This window comes from Quercus robur, chromosome 6 (genome assembly GCF_932294415.1).
Source record: "Quercus robur chromosome 6, dhQueRobu3.1, whole genome shotgun sequence".
Lineage (NCBI taxonomy): Eukaryota > Viridiplantae > Streptophyta > Magnoliopsida > Fagales > Fagaceae > Quercus > Quercus robur.
In genome coordinates, this window is record NC_065539.1 from 27,946,792 (window position 1) to 27,967,440 (window position 20,649).

General features: G+C 35.1%; 1 protein-coding gene across 1 annotated transcript; it reads right to left on the reverse strand.

The window, feature by feature from the left end:
* Positions 1-6,343: 6,343 nt before the first annotated feature.
* Positions 6,344-17,852, reverse strand: LOC126688405 (3'-5' exonuclease-like). The gene is made up of 5 exons (XM_050383080.1): positions 17,444-17,852; positions 12,537-12,667; positions 12,263-12,424; positions 6,975-7,085; positions 6,344-6,881 (listed from the first exon to the last, which is right to left on the reverse strand). The coding sequence occupies exons 1-5, from the start codon at positions 17,820-17,822 to the stop codon at positions 6,804-6,806; spliced, it is 861 nt and encodes a 286-aa protein (XP_050239037.1). The 5' UTR covers positions 17,823-17,852; the 3' UTR covers positions 6,344-6,803.
* Positions 17,853-20,649: the final 2,797 nt, after the last annotated feature.

The window sequence follows — 20,649 nt, forward strand, 5'->3', positions numbered from 1 at the left end:
TATATATTAAAAAGACAGTTTTATTTATGATCACAATTAAGCTCTTTATGATACATGATGCACAAATTATTCTAGATAGTGACAATAATAAGTTCTTAATTTATTTTGTTCACAATAAAATAATACAAACATGTATAATACGTTTACCTTGATGAAAAGATTGTATCTTTGACCCTAACTTGGATATTCCTGATGCAGCCTAGTATTGGGAATTCAGCAATTCCCAAGGTCTCAGCCCTCTGTAAGCCAGGAAAACATGATGTGAAATTAGCTGTAATGTAGATATGGTCATATACACCTTAACCTCAACACTATATAAAATTGTAACAAAAGAAACAAATAAATGATTCAAAAAAAAATAAACAGAACAAAGCAATACAAAGTTAAGACTAATATAACCAAAGTGAAGACTATGAAATTTTGCATCAATGATGAGAAAGTTAAATATTTCAATTACATCAATAAGATAAGGAAAATCAAGAGAGCCCCATTCAAACTATATATATGCTAGTGTTAGTACAGCCTCACATGTGGAGCCTTTTCACTCATATATAGAGAACAACTTTAACATCGATAGTGTAAAGAAGTAGAGTCACTGAAACATTTACCATTTGAAAGAAATAAATATCGGCAAACAAAGAATAGATGAAAAAAATATCTTCAGAAACTAAGTAGGATTAAAAAATGAAAATTATTACTAAATTGCTCCAGACATACAAAGTTCTTAAACAATTCAAGCCATATAGGTCCCAAGTTCAAGTGAAACAATTATTTTTGGCATTTCTGGGAAGTAACAATGGGGAAAGAAATACCCTTTCTTTATCTCAGATTTAGGCTTCTTATAAACTTCCTTTTCCTCTTTTTCTAACAAAGACAGCACCACCTTAACAAAAACAGTTTCCATGAATCAAAATTCCTAAGCAAATCTAAATATCCCCATAAGCAGAGCACTCAACATTAGGAGTGTAGGACTGCTATATTAATAGGAAATATTTTCCTCAAAGTGAAAGCTTATCTGAAAAAATTCAGTGAACCCTTCACACTGAAGTTAAGATTCAAAATAACTTTCAGTAAGGATGGAAAGTTTTCTATTAGATTTTTTTTCCTTGTACTTCCTAAGTGATGGAAAGTTTGGTTTAGGCATTTTTACAAATGCTTTGGGGAGCAAATAACATAGTCACCAACCAAAATCTTCAACTTGTAGTACAACTTTAAACAAAATACAAATGTATAAATAGTTACTAAGTATTTAACATCTAACCACTGTAATTTATCACACACACAATGAAGTATACAAAAAATTTCTAATACCAAGAGCAATATAAACAAAGAGAAAGTAAGAAAAACACAGAAAGGACACTCACAATGTGGTTCATGTGGGCATGAGAGATGCAAAAGAAGTCTTGTTGTATCGCCTGCTAGGGACAATGACCAATATTGAAAGCCAAATTAGGAGTATGCAAACTTATGCAGGTTTTGTGGCATGCAATTGACAGATCCTTCACCAGTAACTTAGTTTTGGCTGACCAAAGCACCACAAATTTCCACATCTTCTCTTCCTGCCCTTACAAATGAAAAGTAGCTATTCGTAATTATGAGGTTGTATCATAGGAACAACATACTCTCCAATGATAAGTAAATGGTGTTATTCAATTTTCTCTCTAGAAAGACTTTAGGTTTGAATTCCTATAATCCATTTATTGTAAACCCCATAAAAAGGAAAGAACAGTTTAGGCATCTAAGATTGGTTCAAACATTGCGTGAATGTGTGCCTAACATGAACAAAGGTCTTCTTCAATAACTAATAAAATAAAAGTAATAAACCCTCCCTAGAAAACGATTTAAGAAGATGATGCTAAAATCATTAAATCAACAAATTTGGTCAACCAACAGAGTTAGCAGCTTCAACTAAACTTGAACAAATCAAACCTAAAAAAAAAGAGAGCCATATTGATACAACACTGAGGCCAATATTCATTCATAATTCATTTACTAACCAAACAAAAAAAAACAAAAAAAAACAAAAAAACAAATTAAGAAAATTAAGATTAATAAAGACAGATTTTCAGGGGTTAACCCACCATGACACCAACAAAGTCAGAATCTCCTTTGAAAAGGCTCGCACGGCAGAATCTTCTTAACTTTCCCATCATTTTCTTGTGTTTCACTCCCATATAGTCTAAGCCAAGCTTCAATAATTCCTATTTAATTTAAAAAAAAAAAATTTAACACCAATAACCTAGAGGTCAGAGATCAGTTCGTGTTTTGTGTTTTTCAGGGAAAAGATGGAGGCTGAGAGAGAGTTGAAGAAGAAGTAGATATCTTCGATTTTGCACGGGTTCAACCTTAATCAAAACCAATTATCCAAATACCTAAATTAAAGATAATCAAACCAAATCCAAGTACCTAAATCTAAGATAGCAAAAATTAAATCATAAAATACCTGCACTGGTAGTGGCTTTGGCGATATATGACGGTGGCGGCCGGAGGCTGGCACTTTTTGCCACTGAAGGAGTGAGAGAGTGACCATGGGCTATGGTTTAGCGATTCTGAGAATTGAGAGAAGCAGAGAGAACAGCAAAGAAGAAAGAGTATTCAGTCTCTCTGGAGCCTAAAATAAAAAGAAAAATAAAATAGTGAGAGAACGCAGAGCATCGGGTTGGGGATTCTGAGAATTGAGAGAAGCAGAGAACGGCAAAGGAGAAAGAGTATTCGATCTCTTTGGAGCCTAAAATAAAAAGAAAAATATAATAGTGAGAGAACGCAGAGCATCGGGTAGGGTTTTAAAAAAAATTTATTATTATTTATTTATTATTTTTTTTAATATTGTGCTGACGTGGAAATTTGTGGAAGTTTCAAAAACTTCGGTTTTATATATATATATATATAGATTAGAAGCATGCTTTAGTAGCTTCACTTACATAAGTGATAGCTTAAATTCTTCATCCATTGTTATATATATATATATATATATTTCATAATCAATAGCTTTCTCATACATTGCAAGAGATTATAACTTATCGTCAATAAGTGGAACAAGAGTTTATATTGATTTGGAAATTCCTGAGACTACTAATTTCAAATATCAGTAAGTGCTTTGTTTTGGATTCACATTTTTATTTAATACTATGTCTAATATCTTTTATGTAATACTAGCTTGTAACCCTATGCAAGTGCATGGTTATACTTAAAAGATATACATTAAGATGCATAGTATATTTTTACATATATAATTTAAATATTATTGATAATCATTTTTTTTACTCTTTAAAAAGTCTTATAATAATATTATTAGGTAGAAAATGTAAATTATCCATTTAAAAAAAAAAATTATGCTCATTAATTCTAGACTATTTGATTTTTGTATGTAATAACTCACTTGGATAGATATTTATGATGTGGTCTCACATTTAACTCCAAAATTAAGAAATAAAACTCTTTCTAAAAATAAATAATTTATGACACATGGTGTAAAATTGGACTTTATTTTTAGAATCTAATTAAATTTTCTCTAAGTTTTACCTCTATATATATAACAAGCTAGTGGAAAATAACCAACCAATAGTACAAATGCCAAAACAATTCAAACCACAAGTGACAATTCAAGAAGAGATGAACATCAACAGAAGAACCATAAGTGAAATAACAAAAATTATGTGAGATTCTGATGAGGTAAGAAAAAAGAAAACCTTGAACAATAACATTGTGTCCTTAACATTGCTTTATGTACTATAGACCTGCTTTTACAAAATTTAACTATAAAATTATGAATTGATTGATATTCATTAATTAAAATTCAATTTCTAGGAAACTATCTTCGCCTATCAGGGAAAGATTATAAACATTGAGATAGATAATTCTAATTGGTACTTTATCTCTTGCGAAGTATGTCATAAAAAGGTAAAATCAAGAGATGAATTTATATGGTGCGACAATTACAACAAAAAGGCATGCTTCCCAATCTCAAGGTACACAAAATAAAAATGTTTACTTTTATATTAAAATGCACAATAACTAATATGATATTAATATTACATATGTCATTTCTCTAATCAAGTATAGAATTCAATTAAAGGTTGAAGATAGCATAGGAATGGCCATATTCATTTTATTTGATTTAGAAGCAGAAAAATTACTCAATATATCGGCAAAAGAACTTTTGAACAAATGTTTAGAGGTGAGAATATGGAAGATAAAATTAGTGTTTAATATTTACTAAACTTTATTTGATTGTACAATTTGAAAAATATTACTTTTGTTAGGTGCCCGAAGAAGTTGTCCTTCCTATGCAAATAGAAAATATGAATGGAAAATTTTGTTTTCCAAATACAACTAAATAACTATAATCTCAAGCATGGATGAGAATTCTACACCATCAAGAAAGTTTTTGAATCTTTTGAAGAAACTGACAAAGTAATTCAGCTTGATAAAATGACTGAAGTACGTACTCTTTAATATAGCAAAATTACAAATATGCTATTTAACTTGTATGTGTTGTAAGACATTCCTCAACCTGTTCTATTGCTAGTCTTACATTAGTGATGCTTCAAATGAATGTAGCAGCAACTTATCAAAGTGAACAAGGTGGTGATTCTACAAAATTTCAAAAAGTTGATGTTCAAAGCAATGCACAACTCACACCAACATCTGTACTAAAGTAAAACAAAAGGATACATTCAATGACTACTACAAAGCAACAAAGGAAGAAGATACAAAAAACACTTTAAAGTTGTCTTTCAATTTATTTGAAATATTGATTAAGTAGTTCTTTAAATTTGTGTTTCATACATTTTATGAATAATTGAGGAGGTTAAAGATTTAATTCTTCATTTTATTTTAAACTTTAATTTGTGTTTGATTTCTATTTTTCATTACATAAATTAATGTTTCATATCAAGATTAATATTTCATATCAAGGATAGGAAACTATAAGACTGAAAAGCTAATGTACAATCAAAGAGTAAAAGAAAAAGAAGAGTTTACATTTTTATACATAATAGCTTCCCCGTGCATCGCACTAGTTAGCAACTAGTTTGAAGTAAACTGAAACATATCAAAGCCCAGATTATCACGCTAACACTAAACTAATTCGAAGCAAACACAGCTCAAATCAAACACGACTAACAACTAAATACTTTTTTTTTTTTTTTTTTTTTTTTTTTTTTTATACTTGAATGAAACTTAATTAAACTTGATCAGTGTTAAAACTTAAAAGGAGAGCACTTTGTAGGCATAAATTCTTTGCTAAGCCTTTTTGAACTAGAAGATCTCCAAAGAAACTAATTACAAATGATCTTAATAAGTTCCCCGATAGTATATACTTTCATGAATAGAACATACGGTTATAGTTATAAGAAACAACACCAAATAATTTGTGTTAAAAACAAAAACAAACAAAATGCTAAATCGTATCACCATATTTATATTGGTTTCAGCTTTTGCAAGTCATACTGGAGCATGACGGCATCATAAGGCCAGATTTGGTGTTTGTAAAATAACTGCCATATTTAGTTTTTATTTCAATGATTTATTAATAGATTATGAGAATTATGCTTCCTTCTTTTATTGGACTGGTGTTCTAGGCAGGCCGATCCATCCCAAGCGTAGAAGAGGTTAAAGCAGGAACATAAAGCTTCAGCTAGAGCATCACGAAATAAGGTAAGACTATGGCCTCAGATTGAGTTGACCATCTTCACAAGCTCAAATCTTAAATTAGGCATTGGAAGGAGGAGAGTGTTCTCACATAAACAGGGGCCTGCAATTGCTACGAATATTACACACTATAAAAGCCAATCCAGACGGCTCAGAAACTCATAATCCCAGGCCTGTCAGAAGTTCCATAACTTCTCAAAAAATATATGAACCAGATTGAAGCTCAAATCAAATTCAAGCAGATGGTTAGGATTGAGCCATTCCAATTCCAATAATCAGCTAGATTTTATATAGAGCATGTATAGATGTGCCTGTAACCAACCAAAAGGGGTTGGGGGAGGGGGGGGAGAACAATTTTTTGGAAAAAAAAGAGCATGCAAAGGCAAAATCACAACTATGTCAAGAATTTGTGAACTTGTTGGAACATACCACAATTTCCCTGTTTCAGTACAAATTAAAGAAAATAGGAACTTTGCTTAAAAAAAAAAAAAAAAAAAAAAAAAAAAAAAAGGAACTAAACAATGGCATTGAGGAAAAGCATGATTTTATTTTACTTTATTTTTAAAAATATTCTCAATAAACATCGATGGAACTTTCCAAATTATTATGTAAATAGAACCAAGCAACTGGTTAAATTGCACAGTATGAAAATCAGGCTCACTTTCAATCGCTGCTGCTTGTCAAGTCAATATTGCAATGTAAGTGATCATGCACTTAAAACATACCATTCATTTTTAATCAAATAAAATTTTGTCACTTCAAAGGAAGTGAAACTTGAATCAGAAGTGATGGCAATCTCCTATATAACATCAAAGTATGAAACCAAGCCTCATATACAACAACAACAACAACATTAAGCTATGGATCCTCAGCAAATTAGTGAGAGTCAACCACATGTATTCATTTCTTCTATTCTACTATATCCAAAGTCGGCTTTGGATCCTCAACAAATTACTTTCTTAATTGATGTCTTTATTTACCTACTTCTAAACTCAAAGCCTCATAAGCCAATAAATAATTTGAAGCATCTAAGGCAACAAATACTACTGCTCTGCCAATGATGGTGGTGAAGCCTATCAGACTAATTTGACAATGTCATTCTGTCCATATAAGCCGAACAGAAAATATTAGTCAGATATAACCAGCAAAGGTCATTCTGACGTCACACCTTCCAACTTTTCACTTCCTTGGCAAGCAGCAACTTCTAGATTGGGGAGGCCTTCTAATACCTATGTAACAAAGGAAAAAATTATTATGCAGCACAAATGTTTTGAAAGCCTTTAAAGTTATAAAAAGATGATAAAGTGATGATAACAAATTACCTGATACAGATACCAAGAAGCAAAAGCATCTGTGGCTGCATAATCTAGTTGCTCCTTTGACAAAAAATTAGTCTCCCAGTTTCCCAGCTTAATTTTATTGGGCTTACGAAGCTGCATTATGATGCAGGACAATGAAGTCTCAGGAGGAACATGGGATTGGGAAAAAATGAGAGAGAGAGAGAGAGAGAGAGAGAGAGAGAACAAAAAAAGGGAATAAAACCTTAAAAATAGCACCAAGCGACAAAAACAGAACCTAGAAAACAGCACCTAGGGTTGCTTGAAACCAACCCCAAGCTTGGGATAAGGATAGGAACCCAAGAATCAACACTTGAGCTTGCTTGGTATTAACATCAAGCACTGGAAGAAAACTTTTGATCCAAATTTCATTAATCCATGATCAACTGCCTATAATAGTGAAATTTGGACCCTTAAATAGTCCCTACATTATATCATTATGTAATTACATCATATATGGAAATAAAATTCATTTAGCAATCAAATCTCTAATAGCACCAATCAGTGTCAATTAACAACCACGATCAATCAAGTCCAACAAAATCAGTTTGTATAAACCGGTCAAATTTGTTGTCCACACCATATATTTCAAAACCTTGAACAAGAGCAATTTTAAGAATCTTGAAGGGATTTATATACTATTAACCAGTCAAATTTCAATAAGACGGTGTTAGCCATGGCAGTCTCAAAGTGTCCATACAATTTTTCAACTAAGGAAACCATGGGTTAGGTTAGGACTAACAAGAGAGAGATAGAAGATAAGATATTGAAGAAGGAAAGATTGAAGAATATTCTATGAGGTGAATTGTAAAAGCATAATACTTATCATTAATTGTCCATTCAGAAGCAGTATATATGTATATCATCCATGCCGTCTTAGAGCACAATTCTAGAACTAAATAAAATTTGTTAAAGTTGTGAGTGGTATTTAATTGTTAAGGGTAAATCTATAATAATGTACTAAAGCTATCAGTATAAATACTAAGTATGTGTTAGGGTATATTAATGAAACCTAAACGCACTTACCAAGACTAACATGATATGAGAGCACAAAGACGCCTACCACTGCAGCCACTAACATCTGTTGTTGACTCCGCCATTCCTAATCCCTGGCGAGTATAGTAATAGCAACCCTTGACTTTGCTGACCATAGTCACTCCAAAAAAAAACACCTTCAAAACTACAACAAGGCTCCCATCACCATTAAGAGAGCACCATTGTGTCATCTATGCCATTGTGACTCCGACAAGGCTCCTATAGCCATTCCGAAACCTGAACTTACTTCGCCACAACCTAGTTGAGTTGATGGGTCAAGTCAACATAACCAAATCTCAGTATTTCGCAACCCGACAACCATATCTGTATAGGCTAGAAACTTCACCATAGCTCTCAAGATTTCACTTGGAAGCACCACCGACTACCGGTGACCCATGGGAACCTTCTTTTGTGCCAATCTGGTATTTTGTGCCTCTCAAACTTTAGTATGTCCTCTAGTTCTATCGCTCTATAGTTGTAGGCTTGTAGCAATGTGATATGGGTTATTGTATGTGCAATCCAATGCTTGGGTGGTTCATGCTGCTGCCTTGTGTGTTTAGAGTTTTGTGGTTGGATAGTATTGGAGACCAGTCAGTGGTTTGGGTGTTAAACAGTAGTGCTGGTAGTTGATTTTATTTAATTCCTGATACGTGTTTGTGTGGTGCTATGGAGTTTAAAGACAGTATCCAACCAAATTTTTTGTTGTTCCCAATATGTTTTCCATTACTTCCATTTGTATTAATGGGGACAATTATGCACAATGTCCTGATGTTGTTGAGGTCTTTCTCTTGGGAAGAAAACAATATCATTACACCGATGACACCCCCCCTCCCCGCCCCCGCGTGCACGCGGGGTCCATAGGCTCTAAATATGCTGATTGGAAAGCTGAAGATGCCCAAATTAGGAGTTGCTTGTGGAATAGCATGGAGTCTAAGATCAGTTAGAGTCTGGTTTTCTTACCAATTGTCAAACTTGTTTGGGAACATACCAAGGAGTTGTACTCTGGGTGTTAACAATCTTATGAAAATTTATGATCTTTATCAAACTTGTTTCACCCTTGCTCTCAATCATTTGTCTTTGGAAGACTATTATGGAAATTTTAAGGGTATATGTGAAGAACTTAATCTTTACCAACCCATCTTTGATGTAAAAACCATGTAGAAACAGAGAGATAGTATATCTCCACAACCATTGATAAGAACAAATTTTAGATAGGAAAGACCTCCCTTCTTTGAGTGAAGCTTTTGGTAGACTTAGACAGACCTCATTATCTGATTCTAGTACTGTTACATTACCCTTTAGTGATAAATCTGCTTTTGTCACCTCTATAGGGAGTGGCCATGGTGGTCATGGGGGTTAAGGTTGGGGAGGAGGTTGTGGTAGAGAACGTGGTCATCTTAAGAAGATCATTTTTCAGGAAGAGGATAATGATTCACAACCCCTTTCCACCACCATTTTCCACTACTAGAGTGGTGTTTATTCTTGAGGAAGATTTTTCTCACCTTGTGTCCCTACAGTCGCAGTCTCCTGCATACTCTTCTACTGCTACTCTAACTTAAACAGGTACTGCCATTGCTTGTCTCACCACTCAAGAACCCTACATCATTAACTTAGGAGTGATTGATCATATGATTGGTAATCCAGGTCTGCTCTCTAACTTGGAAACCCTCAACTCTTCCCTTTGCTACATTGGCAGATGTCTCAACCACTATTGTTTTTAGTTTGGGCACTACTCACATTACTCCTACTCTTTCCTTGTCTTTAGTGTCATATGTTCATAAGAAGATCTTAATTGTTGCAATATTCTTACCTCCCGAAAGAAAACATAAGTCTAACGGTCTATACTATCTAGATTTTCATGATTTATCTCGTTCAGTGGCCCTTTCATCATTAGTATCACATTTTCAGCATCATTGTCGTCTTGGTAATCCCTCTGTCATGACCCCACCCCAACCGGGATGATATTGTCCTCTTTAACTTCGTTAGGCCTCAAGGATTTGTTTCTACTAAAGCACAAAATAGCGAGGAGAACATGTCTTCACATTAAAGGGAGGCCACCCCTTTTAAGCACATTACCACGTGCTTCTCCAGGTAATGAGGGACTCGTGAGATGAGGACTCAATTTCATTAGGCATCCTTTCAATGTGAAGATGCGTTTTCCCCACTGTTGTGTGCTTTGGGGAGAAACAAATCTTTGCAGCCTAATGAAGCCAAAGAGGATAATATCTACACAGTTGGGTGGGGTCATAACACCCTATCTTCAAAACTTGTAATTGTTCATTCCATCATGTCATGCAATTGAGTCATTAAACTGAGAAGCTTATAAATTGAGTAAACACCATTGATTGCCTTTTGTGTCTAGACATGAGAATTGAGCCAATATTCCTTTTCACCTAGTTCATTCAAACATTTGGGGTCCTATAAAAGTCCCCTCATATTTGGTTTCAATATTATGTCATGGTTGTTGATAATTTCTTTAAAGTCACCTTTGCCATATGAAGGAAAGGTCAGATTTGTATTCAATTCTTAAATCATTTTATATGGAAATAAAGACTCAATTTGATGCTTACATTCTTCCATTCATGTTTTTCAATCTGATAATGCTCATGAATATTTTCATATTTTTTTATTTCAATTCTTTTTTTTAAAGGGGTTTTATTTCAATTCCTTCTTGGCCATGGCATAATTTATCAGTCTTCTTGTGCTCATACCCATAACAAAATGATGAGGCAAAATATAAATTAAGGAATTTGTTGGGAGTGACTCAAGCGCACTTATTTCAAATGAGTGTTCCTTAAGCCTATTGGAGTGATGTTATTTTGGTAGCATGTTAATCAATCACATGCCCACAATGCGATGTCTCTTGATAAACCCTTATTCCATTTATCTCCTGAAATTTTTGGGTGTATTTGCTTTGTTGCCAACCCCAAAAATTTTGGAACTAAGTGATACAGTTCATTTTTAAAGCTAGCTGTTTACTAGTGCTTATGTTGTATGATAAGTAGTTCCTTTTACTTGTAACAGAAAGTTAGTTTGTTGATAAGATTGTTAGTGATTAGTGCAATAGCTTATTGGTTAGTTAGAGAAGTTTGTTAGAATTTGGCCAAACACATGGCATCCACATGGTGGGTCCTTGTAACTAACTCAGCAGATTGCTTACGTAACTATAAATAAGCAAGGTTGCCCTCATTGTAACTAGTTGAATTTGAATTCAAGAAATCTCTACCTATAAGGTATTATTCCAAGAGTGTGTCTCTTGAAGAGCTAATTCATTCTTTCTTTTCTCTAAGCAACTTAGCTTTCTAAAACAGCTTTCCTTTCACCAATTTCCTCCATCACTAAGGCTCTATTGTTGTTAGTGGTGGTAGTGTTGTTTTCCTTGTTTATATTTTTGGTCATGGAGGTGATAAACTAGACCTTTGATTTCTTAAATATTTTTCTTGGGTACTCATATACACAAAGGATATAGGTGTTATTCTGAACTCTGGATGACATAAGAACCAAAGGAGACGCTAGTAGGTCTCCCCCTCCTGCGGGTTATATATTGTTTGCATCAACAACCCTCCATCCATATTTTTCATTAAGCGCCACATAAGTTTGGACTGCGAGTTTTGTTCGTCCAATAAAATAATTCCATGCGGCATAACGAGAATGGTGTGGCATAATAAAATGGCGTGGCATCATTTTATAGGACGAACTAAACACAGGTGGCAAGTTTATGTGGGTACTTAACAAAAAATATGGACGTAAAGGCTACTAATGCAAACAGAATATAATTTTATGAGGTAAAATCCAAATCCTGAAACTTTAGGGTGTAAAAATCTAAAGCCCCCAAATGTTATAGGTGTAGTTTGCACTTTAGCCTAATTAAGTGCCTTGTAGTTGAAGTTCCAAAAAGATCCTACAATATACAAATAAAATTACTTGCATGTTCATTTCAAAATTCCTAGTAAAATGGCTACCGATGTCAGCACAGTGCTAGCTGTAAGTTTGTAATGAACCACTGCATTGCAACTAGCAAATACTCACTTCCAAGTGGAAAAATTGCCACCTATAAACAGTTAGACACAAGATACCTAGTGAAGGATGATCTGCAAGTGGAATTTTGCATGAACTATAACTAAAAATTCTTCATGATGCTCTAAAAAATAAAAAACACTGACAGCATGATAAGTATAAGCAATGAAGAGTTGCAGAAAATACAGAAATCAATTCTCAGAGAAACCCAGATAGATAACCTCTTTTGATATAAGCTTCTTGGTTAGGGATCCAAGACCCCATTGGTGGGGACCTCCACCAAGCTTTTGTTTAGCAAGATAAGAAAGATCCTCCACAGCTTTGATGGATACATTATAATCTTTAAAAACCTTGACAGCATCATTGGCAATGCCAGCTCCAACCTGTGCATGTCTAAAACATATTATCCTACTACATACATTCACATAGCAAATGGAGAGCGTTTTATTTTCAAAAAAAAAAAAACTAAGAGCAGATGTGTTAGAACTTAGAAACCTTCAAAAGTGTAGGGTCCTCAAGAAGAAGTTGCAAACTTTTAGGAATTCCAGAATGAAAAATATGCATTACATGGCAATGACTAGTGTCCCCACATATCTGCATAACCGCAGCCTTCCCAGGTGAAACACCTGCAGAGTTAAGGTTTCTTTCAATGTCCAAGCAACAAATTCCTATGTTCACAAAGCTTTTTGATACAGATGACAGAACATAAAGTTGGGTTTGTATCCACACAGCAGCATGTCAATTGGATATCCCATGACGTCTTAATTTCTGTTGACTAGGTGTTAGAGCGAGTGTTGCAAATGTGTATTCAAATTCCAAAACAAACATTAAGAATTCTGCTGGTACTTTCTTTTAAAATATCTGCACAGTCAGAAAGCACAGCAGAGATTAATTCATAAGGCTCTGCCTCATCTGCTGCCATTTCCTGGGAACTGTGGATAGAGTTGATGGCAGAATCATAACATGGTTAAAGAAAGGATATTCTCTTTGGAAGCCTAAGGCTAAGGCAAAGCCCAAGAATAAGTGTCCATGGTAGTTAATTAAGTTTTTATATTTTATTTGGTTATTCTTGAGTCAAGGCTAATTTAGTAATTTTACAATTGTTGGGTATGGGCCATAGTTATGGACCATGGGTTTTATTGATTAGTCTTATTCAATTATGGGTCTTTATGTATAGGCTTTGATTTAATTTATTACGTTTAAATAGTAGTCCTAGTACTAGTAGGAATCCTAGTATTAGGTTGAGTTTGGATTGCACTGAAAAATGAAAGTTGGAGCGTTTGGCTTTTTTTCTGTAGGTCCTTTACACTGTTCACAGGACTTGCAAGTACGAAAAAACGCAAATGTTTAGTTAAAACTGGGTCCACGGCACTATTCATACATTTAAAAATTATTTTGCTACAATGTTTTCAGTTTTCAGCAATAAGCGGTATCCAAACAAACCCTTACTAGAACAAGTAAGAGTCTTTATATATATTGTGCTCAATGTATTCAAGGAGTAGAAGGAGTTGATTAATAAAATTGAGTGTTTTGAGCAAAAGGCATATTGGCCTTTGTTGTTTCTTTCTCCTTCTCTCTTCTCTTTATTTTCTCTTCTTTCTTTCTAAGGTTACTGTTCAGGGGTACTGTTCACATGGCCCCTAAACAGCCCTAACTTCTCTCTAATTCTTCTTCTTTCCTAACCCTAAACCCACCACAACTAAACATTAGACAAACCCTAATTTGTCCTCAAGAGTCCTTTTTAGTGGTTTTGGCTTAATCCCTATTGGAGGAAAATTTATTCAAACTGTTAGAAAAGGTAATAGATCACCAAGCAGTCAAATAGAAGGTAGTCAGCTAACTTTTTCAGTACCAATTCATTAGTCCTTATTTTTCCAGTCTCCCAATGTAAATTCAAAGTATTCTTTTTTTGATAGGTATTTAGGCAATAAGAGTAATATTATTGATGAAAAAATGAAAGGAAAAATACAAGGTGTTCATGATGATAAATACAGGAAAACAAAAACAGACAACAAAGAAAAAGAAATAAAGTGGCTATTCTAAGAGAAGACATAAACTCTGAGAGAGGGGAACAATCCGTAAAACCCTAGCACTGAGACTAATCAAGAAAATTACGCTGGCATAGATCTTTTAACTCTACTAACGTCTTCTTAGTATCCTCAAAGGAGCAACAATTTTGTTCCATCCATACAATCCACATCAAACAGCCTAGAATCAAATTCCAAGTATCTGTAGTATGATACTCAAGCCAGTGATTCCAACAAAATAAAAACCCTACCACAAAGCCTGGTATGACCCATTGGATAGCAAAAACCTGAAGCATAAACACCCATAAAGAGTGTACTACAGGACAATGAAGAAGTAGATGGTCCACAGATTCCCCATCACAACGGCACACACCACCGATTTGCCAAAGAGCAACCCCTAAGCATGAGATTATCCAAAGTAAGAATACAACCATGAGTTGCTATCTACAAAAAGAAAGCCACTCTTTTAAGAACCTTTGTTTTCCAAATACCCTTCCAAGGGAACAAAGAATTAGGAATATCCTGGATCTCATGGTAGAAGGACCGAGTGTCAAATTTACCATTACCTTTGAGGCACCAACATAGAGTATCACTCCCTACACCCCGAGGAATACAAGCTTGGATAAAATCAAGTAGAGAATAAACTACATCTAGCTCCCAATCTTGAAAATCCCTATAAAATCTCAAGTCCGAAACTCTAACATTTCCACCCTCCTCCTGAAGACACAAAACCTCAGAAATACAAGCTTCCTTGTTATCTAAACACTCATATAGCTCAGGATAGAGAGTTTTAAGGGGGTTATCCCCAACCCACCTACCATGCCAAAAGAGGATACAAGTACCATCATCCACTACGAACAACAAATGCTTAGAAAAGCTCTACCTCCCTTTATGACTACTTCACCATAAACCACATCCATGAGCCCTCCTACATACTTTAGTACTCCACCCCCTTGACCCTCTCCATATTTAGTGGAGATAACTCTCTGCCAAAGATGTGTAACTTCATGTACATACCTCCACAGCCATTTTCCTAATAAAACTTGATTAAAAGACACCACATTTCTTATCCCCAAACCGCCCATCTCAATAGGTAAGCAAACCTTTTTCCCAAGCCACCAAAGGGTATTTGAAGCACCCCTCTAAAGACTCCCATAAAAAGTTCCTCTGGATACTCTCCAATCTAGCAGCCACAACTTAGGAATGGTAAACAATAATAAAAAGTAATTTGGGAGACTTGAGAGAGTACTCTTCAATAACGTGAGTCTACCACCCTTTGATAAATAGAGACACTTCCACTTAGATAATTTCTTCTCCATCTTCTCCAAAACAGGGTTCCAAATAGAGGTTGTCTTAAACGAAGTTCCAAATATTATCCAAAGAGTCTAGATTATTCACCTCTCCAACAAGGACAATCTCACTTTTCCCCACATTAACCATCAAACCCGTAAAAGCTTAAAAACAAAACAAAGTCAACCTTATGGAAAGCAACTGCTCCCTAGAAACATCACAAAATAAAATAGCGTCATCTGCAAACAACAAATGGGAGATACGCACACTGACAAAATTCACTGGTCCCACATGAAAACCCCGAATAAGACCATTCTCCTCTGTCTTCCTCAGAATCCTGCTTAAGACCTCCATAATCAAAAGAAAAATAAGAGGGGATAAAAGGTCACCCTGTCTTAATCCTCATGAGCTTCCAAAAAGACCTTCGAGGGATCCATATGAAAAACAAGCAAAGTGACACAAGCCTTAATCCACCCCTCCGTTTCACCCAAAAACCCATCCTACCCAACTGATAAAACAAGACATCCCAGTTCACATGATCGTATGCTTTTTCAATGTCAAGCTTACAAACCACACCCAGTAAATGACTCTTCAACCTACTATCCAAGCATTCATTAGCAATGAGCACTGAATCCAAAATTTGCCTCCACTGACAAAGGAATTTTGAGACTCAGAGATGAGATTGTCCAACACCACCCTCAATCTATTAGCCAACACCTTGAATAGCAACTTATACACACTGCCCACCAACTGATAGGCTGAAAGTCTTTAATATTCAAAGCATTACATTTCTTGGGAACTAAAGTGAGAAAAGAAGCATACATAGACCGTTCAAACCATGACATCTTTTTCCACTACACTCCAACATTTGTGAAAAAGGCCATGGTGAAACCATCAGGACCAGGGGCTTTATCCCCCTCTATCTCACTCAGAACCTGGATGACTTCCTCCTTCGTGAATTCCCTCTCTAGCAACAACCTCTCTTCCTCCTCAAATATGAAAGGTGTTGGGACATTGGCATAAGAGATGCGAGGAATTGAGTTTTTTTTTTTTCTTTCTTGATTAGTATTTATTGTTTTCTTTAATATGAATTGACTTTTTATTAATTCATATATATTTAGTTATGTATCATTTACAAACGGATTAGTGACTAGTTAATACAACCCAAAATAAGACCCAATGGATGGACCACAGTCCATATCCAAAACCAAAAAATTACAGAATTTCCTCTAGCACTTAAAAAATAATAAAACTAAATATATGTGACCAAAAACTAATTAATGATAAAAGATATAATAAATAAAGACTCAAGATTTGCTAGCAAGCCTTTTCAAGCTCCCAAGTAGCATTGGCAACGTCTGATATGTACCAAATCAATGCTTGGGTATGAGAATTAGCTTAGGGACACCTGTTATATGTCTTTAATTGTTGCTGCCACGGTCCTCCATTGCTGAAATTTTCTAAAAGTGAGTCACCAATCAATGTTGAATCCAAGTACAACTCGACCCAAATCTCCCTTCCTCACTTCAAAATTCGACAAAAGGTCTTTTGCAACTTACTCTACCTCAACAATACACTAGAGAAATATTCTAAGGCGTGTACCCCAAATAAAGCAAATACTGATGACTACAACTCTCAAAACATAACATAGTAGTAACGATCATTGAATCAGTATAACATTTTCAGATGCAACATCAATTCAATAAAGTAATATTCCTTTTTGTTAAGGCTCTAGATAAAATCCTACCCAAAATATCTGACCATATGAAGAAAAATTGAACTCATATAAATAAATGAATAAAAAGGACATGAAATACACCTTTGCAATCCCATAACATAGAGCAAAGTCACTTCTACTCATGTTCACCCTCCAACCCAATAAAAAAGGAGGATAGACCTCATTTAACCAAGACTTTCAGTATCAGCAAATAGCATTACAAAACAAGATGATTATAGCAATGAACAAGTTAATGTTTCTACTTTCTAGAGCCATTTGCTCCATCATTTCATTGTCCAAAAAATATATATAATAAACAAAGAAATCCCAGTTGACAGATTAATTGAAAGAAGAAACGGTGCAGTTACCTTTAGTAAAACTGGGTCGCCACTCAATGTCGAATCCAAGAACGAATTGAGTCTTCTTGGACTTGGAGTTAGCGATGGTGTGAAGAAGGTGGTTTGCAGCTTGCTCTACATCAATGGCTGTCTTGCTGTACAGAATGCGACCCCCAAACTTCATCACTGACAATCTCATTTCACATCGAGATAGAGGATTTGGATTTGGGTGTTGGAGAGCCACTATGGATCTTGGCAACCGCCGACTTCTACTTCTTTGGGGATTTGATGATTCCACAAAGTCGTCAGAGCGTCGTTTCTTGGTAGCCGATTCGATTGCGTCGTCGATTGCTCGTAGATCTTCGTCTGCCAACCCTTGCTCCCCTTCCCACTCGTCCTGTCCCCCCATTTTTACGTTTTACGTTTGGATAGTAATAAACAATTTAGCCTTAACTTCTTTTCATTTTTTTTTGTTACTGGATTTTTTTACCGGAAGAACTAAGGCTACGTTTAGTTGAATGTAAAATGTTTTACATGATTTCTGAGTGTAAAATATTTTAAAGTGAAAATATTTTTGGGGAAGAAAAATACTTTCAAGTGTTTGACTGCATTATGAAAATTGTTTTAGAAAATATTTTTATGTGTTTGTTTGCATTCTGAAAATGTTATTTTCTCACATTTTCTCAGCCACTTTCTCAACTTCCAAACAAATTTTATAATAGAAAATTTCAATATATAAACTTAAAAAAACAAAAATCAAAACAAAACCATTCCTTAAACTTAAAACAATTCGGTTAAACTGAGAGAGGGAGGCAGAGAGAGTGATCAAAAATTAAGGGAAAAAAGGACAGGTAGATCGAGAAAGAGAGAGATTGGTCATGGGTAACAATCTCGGCAGCGCGATCTCAACGGTGCTGGGTTGCGATCTCGGCGGCGTGATCTCAGAGGTGAGGTTGAGTGAGAGAAGAGAAGAAAAGGGAGATGGGTTTGAAGGGATGTGGATCAGGTATTGTAGAGGGGGGGGGGGGTTTGAGAGAAGAGTTTCACCGACAACGTGGGAGCGACGGATCGGAGATGTTGGAGGTGAGATGGGCTTCACTGGCGTGAGGGAGAGTATTGCCTTGGTGGATCGGGTACATGCAGAGCTCAAAGTGGGCAGAGGTGAGGTTGAGTGGATCGGGTACGGCAGCGCTGCTCATCAGAGTGTGGGGGACCTCAGACCGACGTCTTCGTGTAGGGTGGAGTTGCGTCTCTCTCTTGTTGGTGCATGGGGTGGAGCCAAGGGGAGATGGGTTTCGGACCCCTGTGCTCTTTCTTCTCTCTCTCTCTCTCTCTCTCTCTCTCTCTGTGAGTCCTAGAAATCATTTGAAGGTAAAATGAAAGTATAATTGATTTTACGGCTAAAGTGGGTGATTTTACAATCAACGGAAATGATTTTCCGTTTGACCAAATTTTCCATGCGTAACCAAACACATGGCAGGGTGTAAAATGATTTCCTAAAATGCTTTTCAGGCGAAACAAACGCACCCTAAAGTGGTTAATTCCAATTCCCATGCCTAATTTGTCTATTGAAAGAGGCAAATTCAGGGTGTACTTTTTTTTTTTTTGGGATAAAATTCAGGGTGTACTATTTTTGGATTACAAGTTTACAACTGAAGTTATAAATTACTAGCCTCTCAACACGCGCTTGGGTAAGAATTAATTTAGAGTATTTATTATAATTTGAGATTACTATATTTTCCAATCACAAAAAAATTTAGGAGTGTAATTGAAAAAATTATTTCACCACACATAATACTCACCACAACCGTAGTTTTTTTTTTTTTTTTTTTTTGGGATAAACATGGGGTGTTTTTTTGTAAGGGAAAAAACAGCAGCAACATGGGTTGTTTAACTTATTTTTCTATTTAAAAATAAATAAATAAACGTATAGTTATTTTGAGGAAGTAGGTTAGTGGAAAAGTGTTCCTATTTTGTATGCAATATTTTAGTGCAAGTTAGACATGTATATTTACCAAATTATCATTTAGTTTTATCTCTACTTAAACCTAGGGATGTAGGGGTATTTTAGAACAAAAAAAAAAATTCAGTCCAAACAGGGGAAGCCCCTTAAATAGTAGTATAGATAACATTCTCGTTCATAAAAAAAAAAAAAAATAAATAAATAATTGTGTTTATTTTGACTTAAAACATTTTGTGCACAAGTGATTTAGGAGGACTGGAGAACCCGATCAAACTTCTCAAATTATGCTTGCATGGCATACTAACCGCCTTAGAGTTCATATCAATTTTTGTAATTTTTTTTGTCTATTTTAGGGTCCGATTAGAATTTGCTTATTTTGCTAAAACTGAAAACTTTTTACTGAAAGTACTGTAAATAAAGGTAAAGGTTTGTTGAAATAGTACATTGAGACCCATGAATAGTAGCACAAATAAGTTGAATAGTAAAATAAGTTGGCAAAAATAATCTTTGTCAAACGGACACTTAGTATTAGAACTTACTTTTTCTATTTTACACAATCACGTTTCAAAAACATCCACATCAAATTCAATTAGTATGGAATTTTTAGAAATAGTTCTTAAAGTTTTGGTCGCTCTAAACCTCTAGGTGGTAGTATCTCTTTTTGTTTCTGAAGACAACTTCATTCTGTTTGTTTTAGTGACTTAGTAGATGGCAGAGTAGTGTGTTTTGGGTCTTTTTTGTCGGATGGAGGATCTTACAAAGAGTTGGAGTGACCTTTCTCTTTATGAGAAAGAAGGGAAGAATGTGGATTTATAGACAAATAATCAAGTTCAGGAATTTGGTCTGGCTGCAAAGTTCTTTACAAGAAGAGTTTTGAATATGGAAGCTATGGCAAGAACTTTTAAACCATTATGGCGTATGCGCTATGGTTTTCAAATTTGTGATGCTGGTAATAACCACTTGGTTTTTGCTTTTGAGGCAATGGCCGACGCTAAAAAAGTTATGTTAGGGGAGCCTTGGTCGTTTGATAGGCACCTGGTTGTCTTTCAAAAGATGGATGGTTCCATGCCAGTCCAGGAATTGGATTTTATGACAAATCTATTTTGGGTCCAGCTCCATAATCTACCTTTCTTGTTTATGACAAAAGAAGTGGCTTCAAATCTGGGGTATTCACATGGAAAGGTGATAATGCCTAACAATTGATTCAGAACTTCATATGGGGAGGGGGGGGGGATTTCATGCGTGTTAGGGTTGCTATGAATATTACTAAATC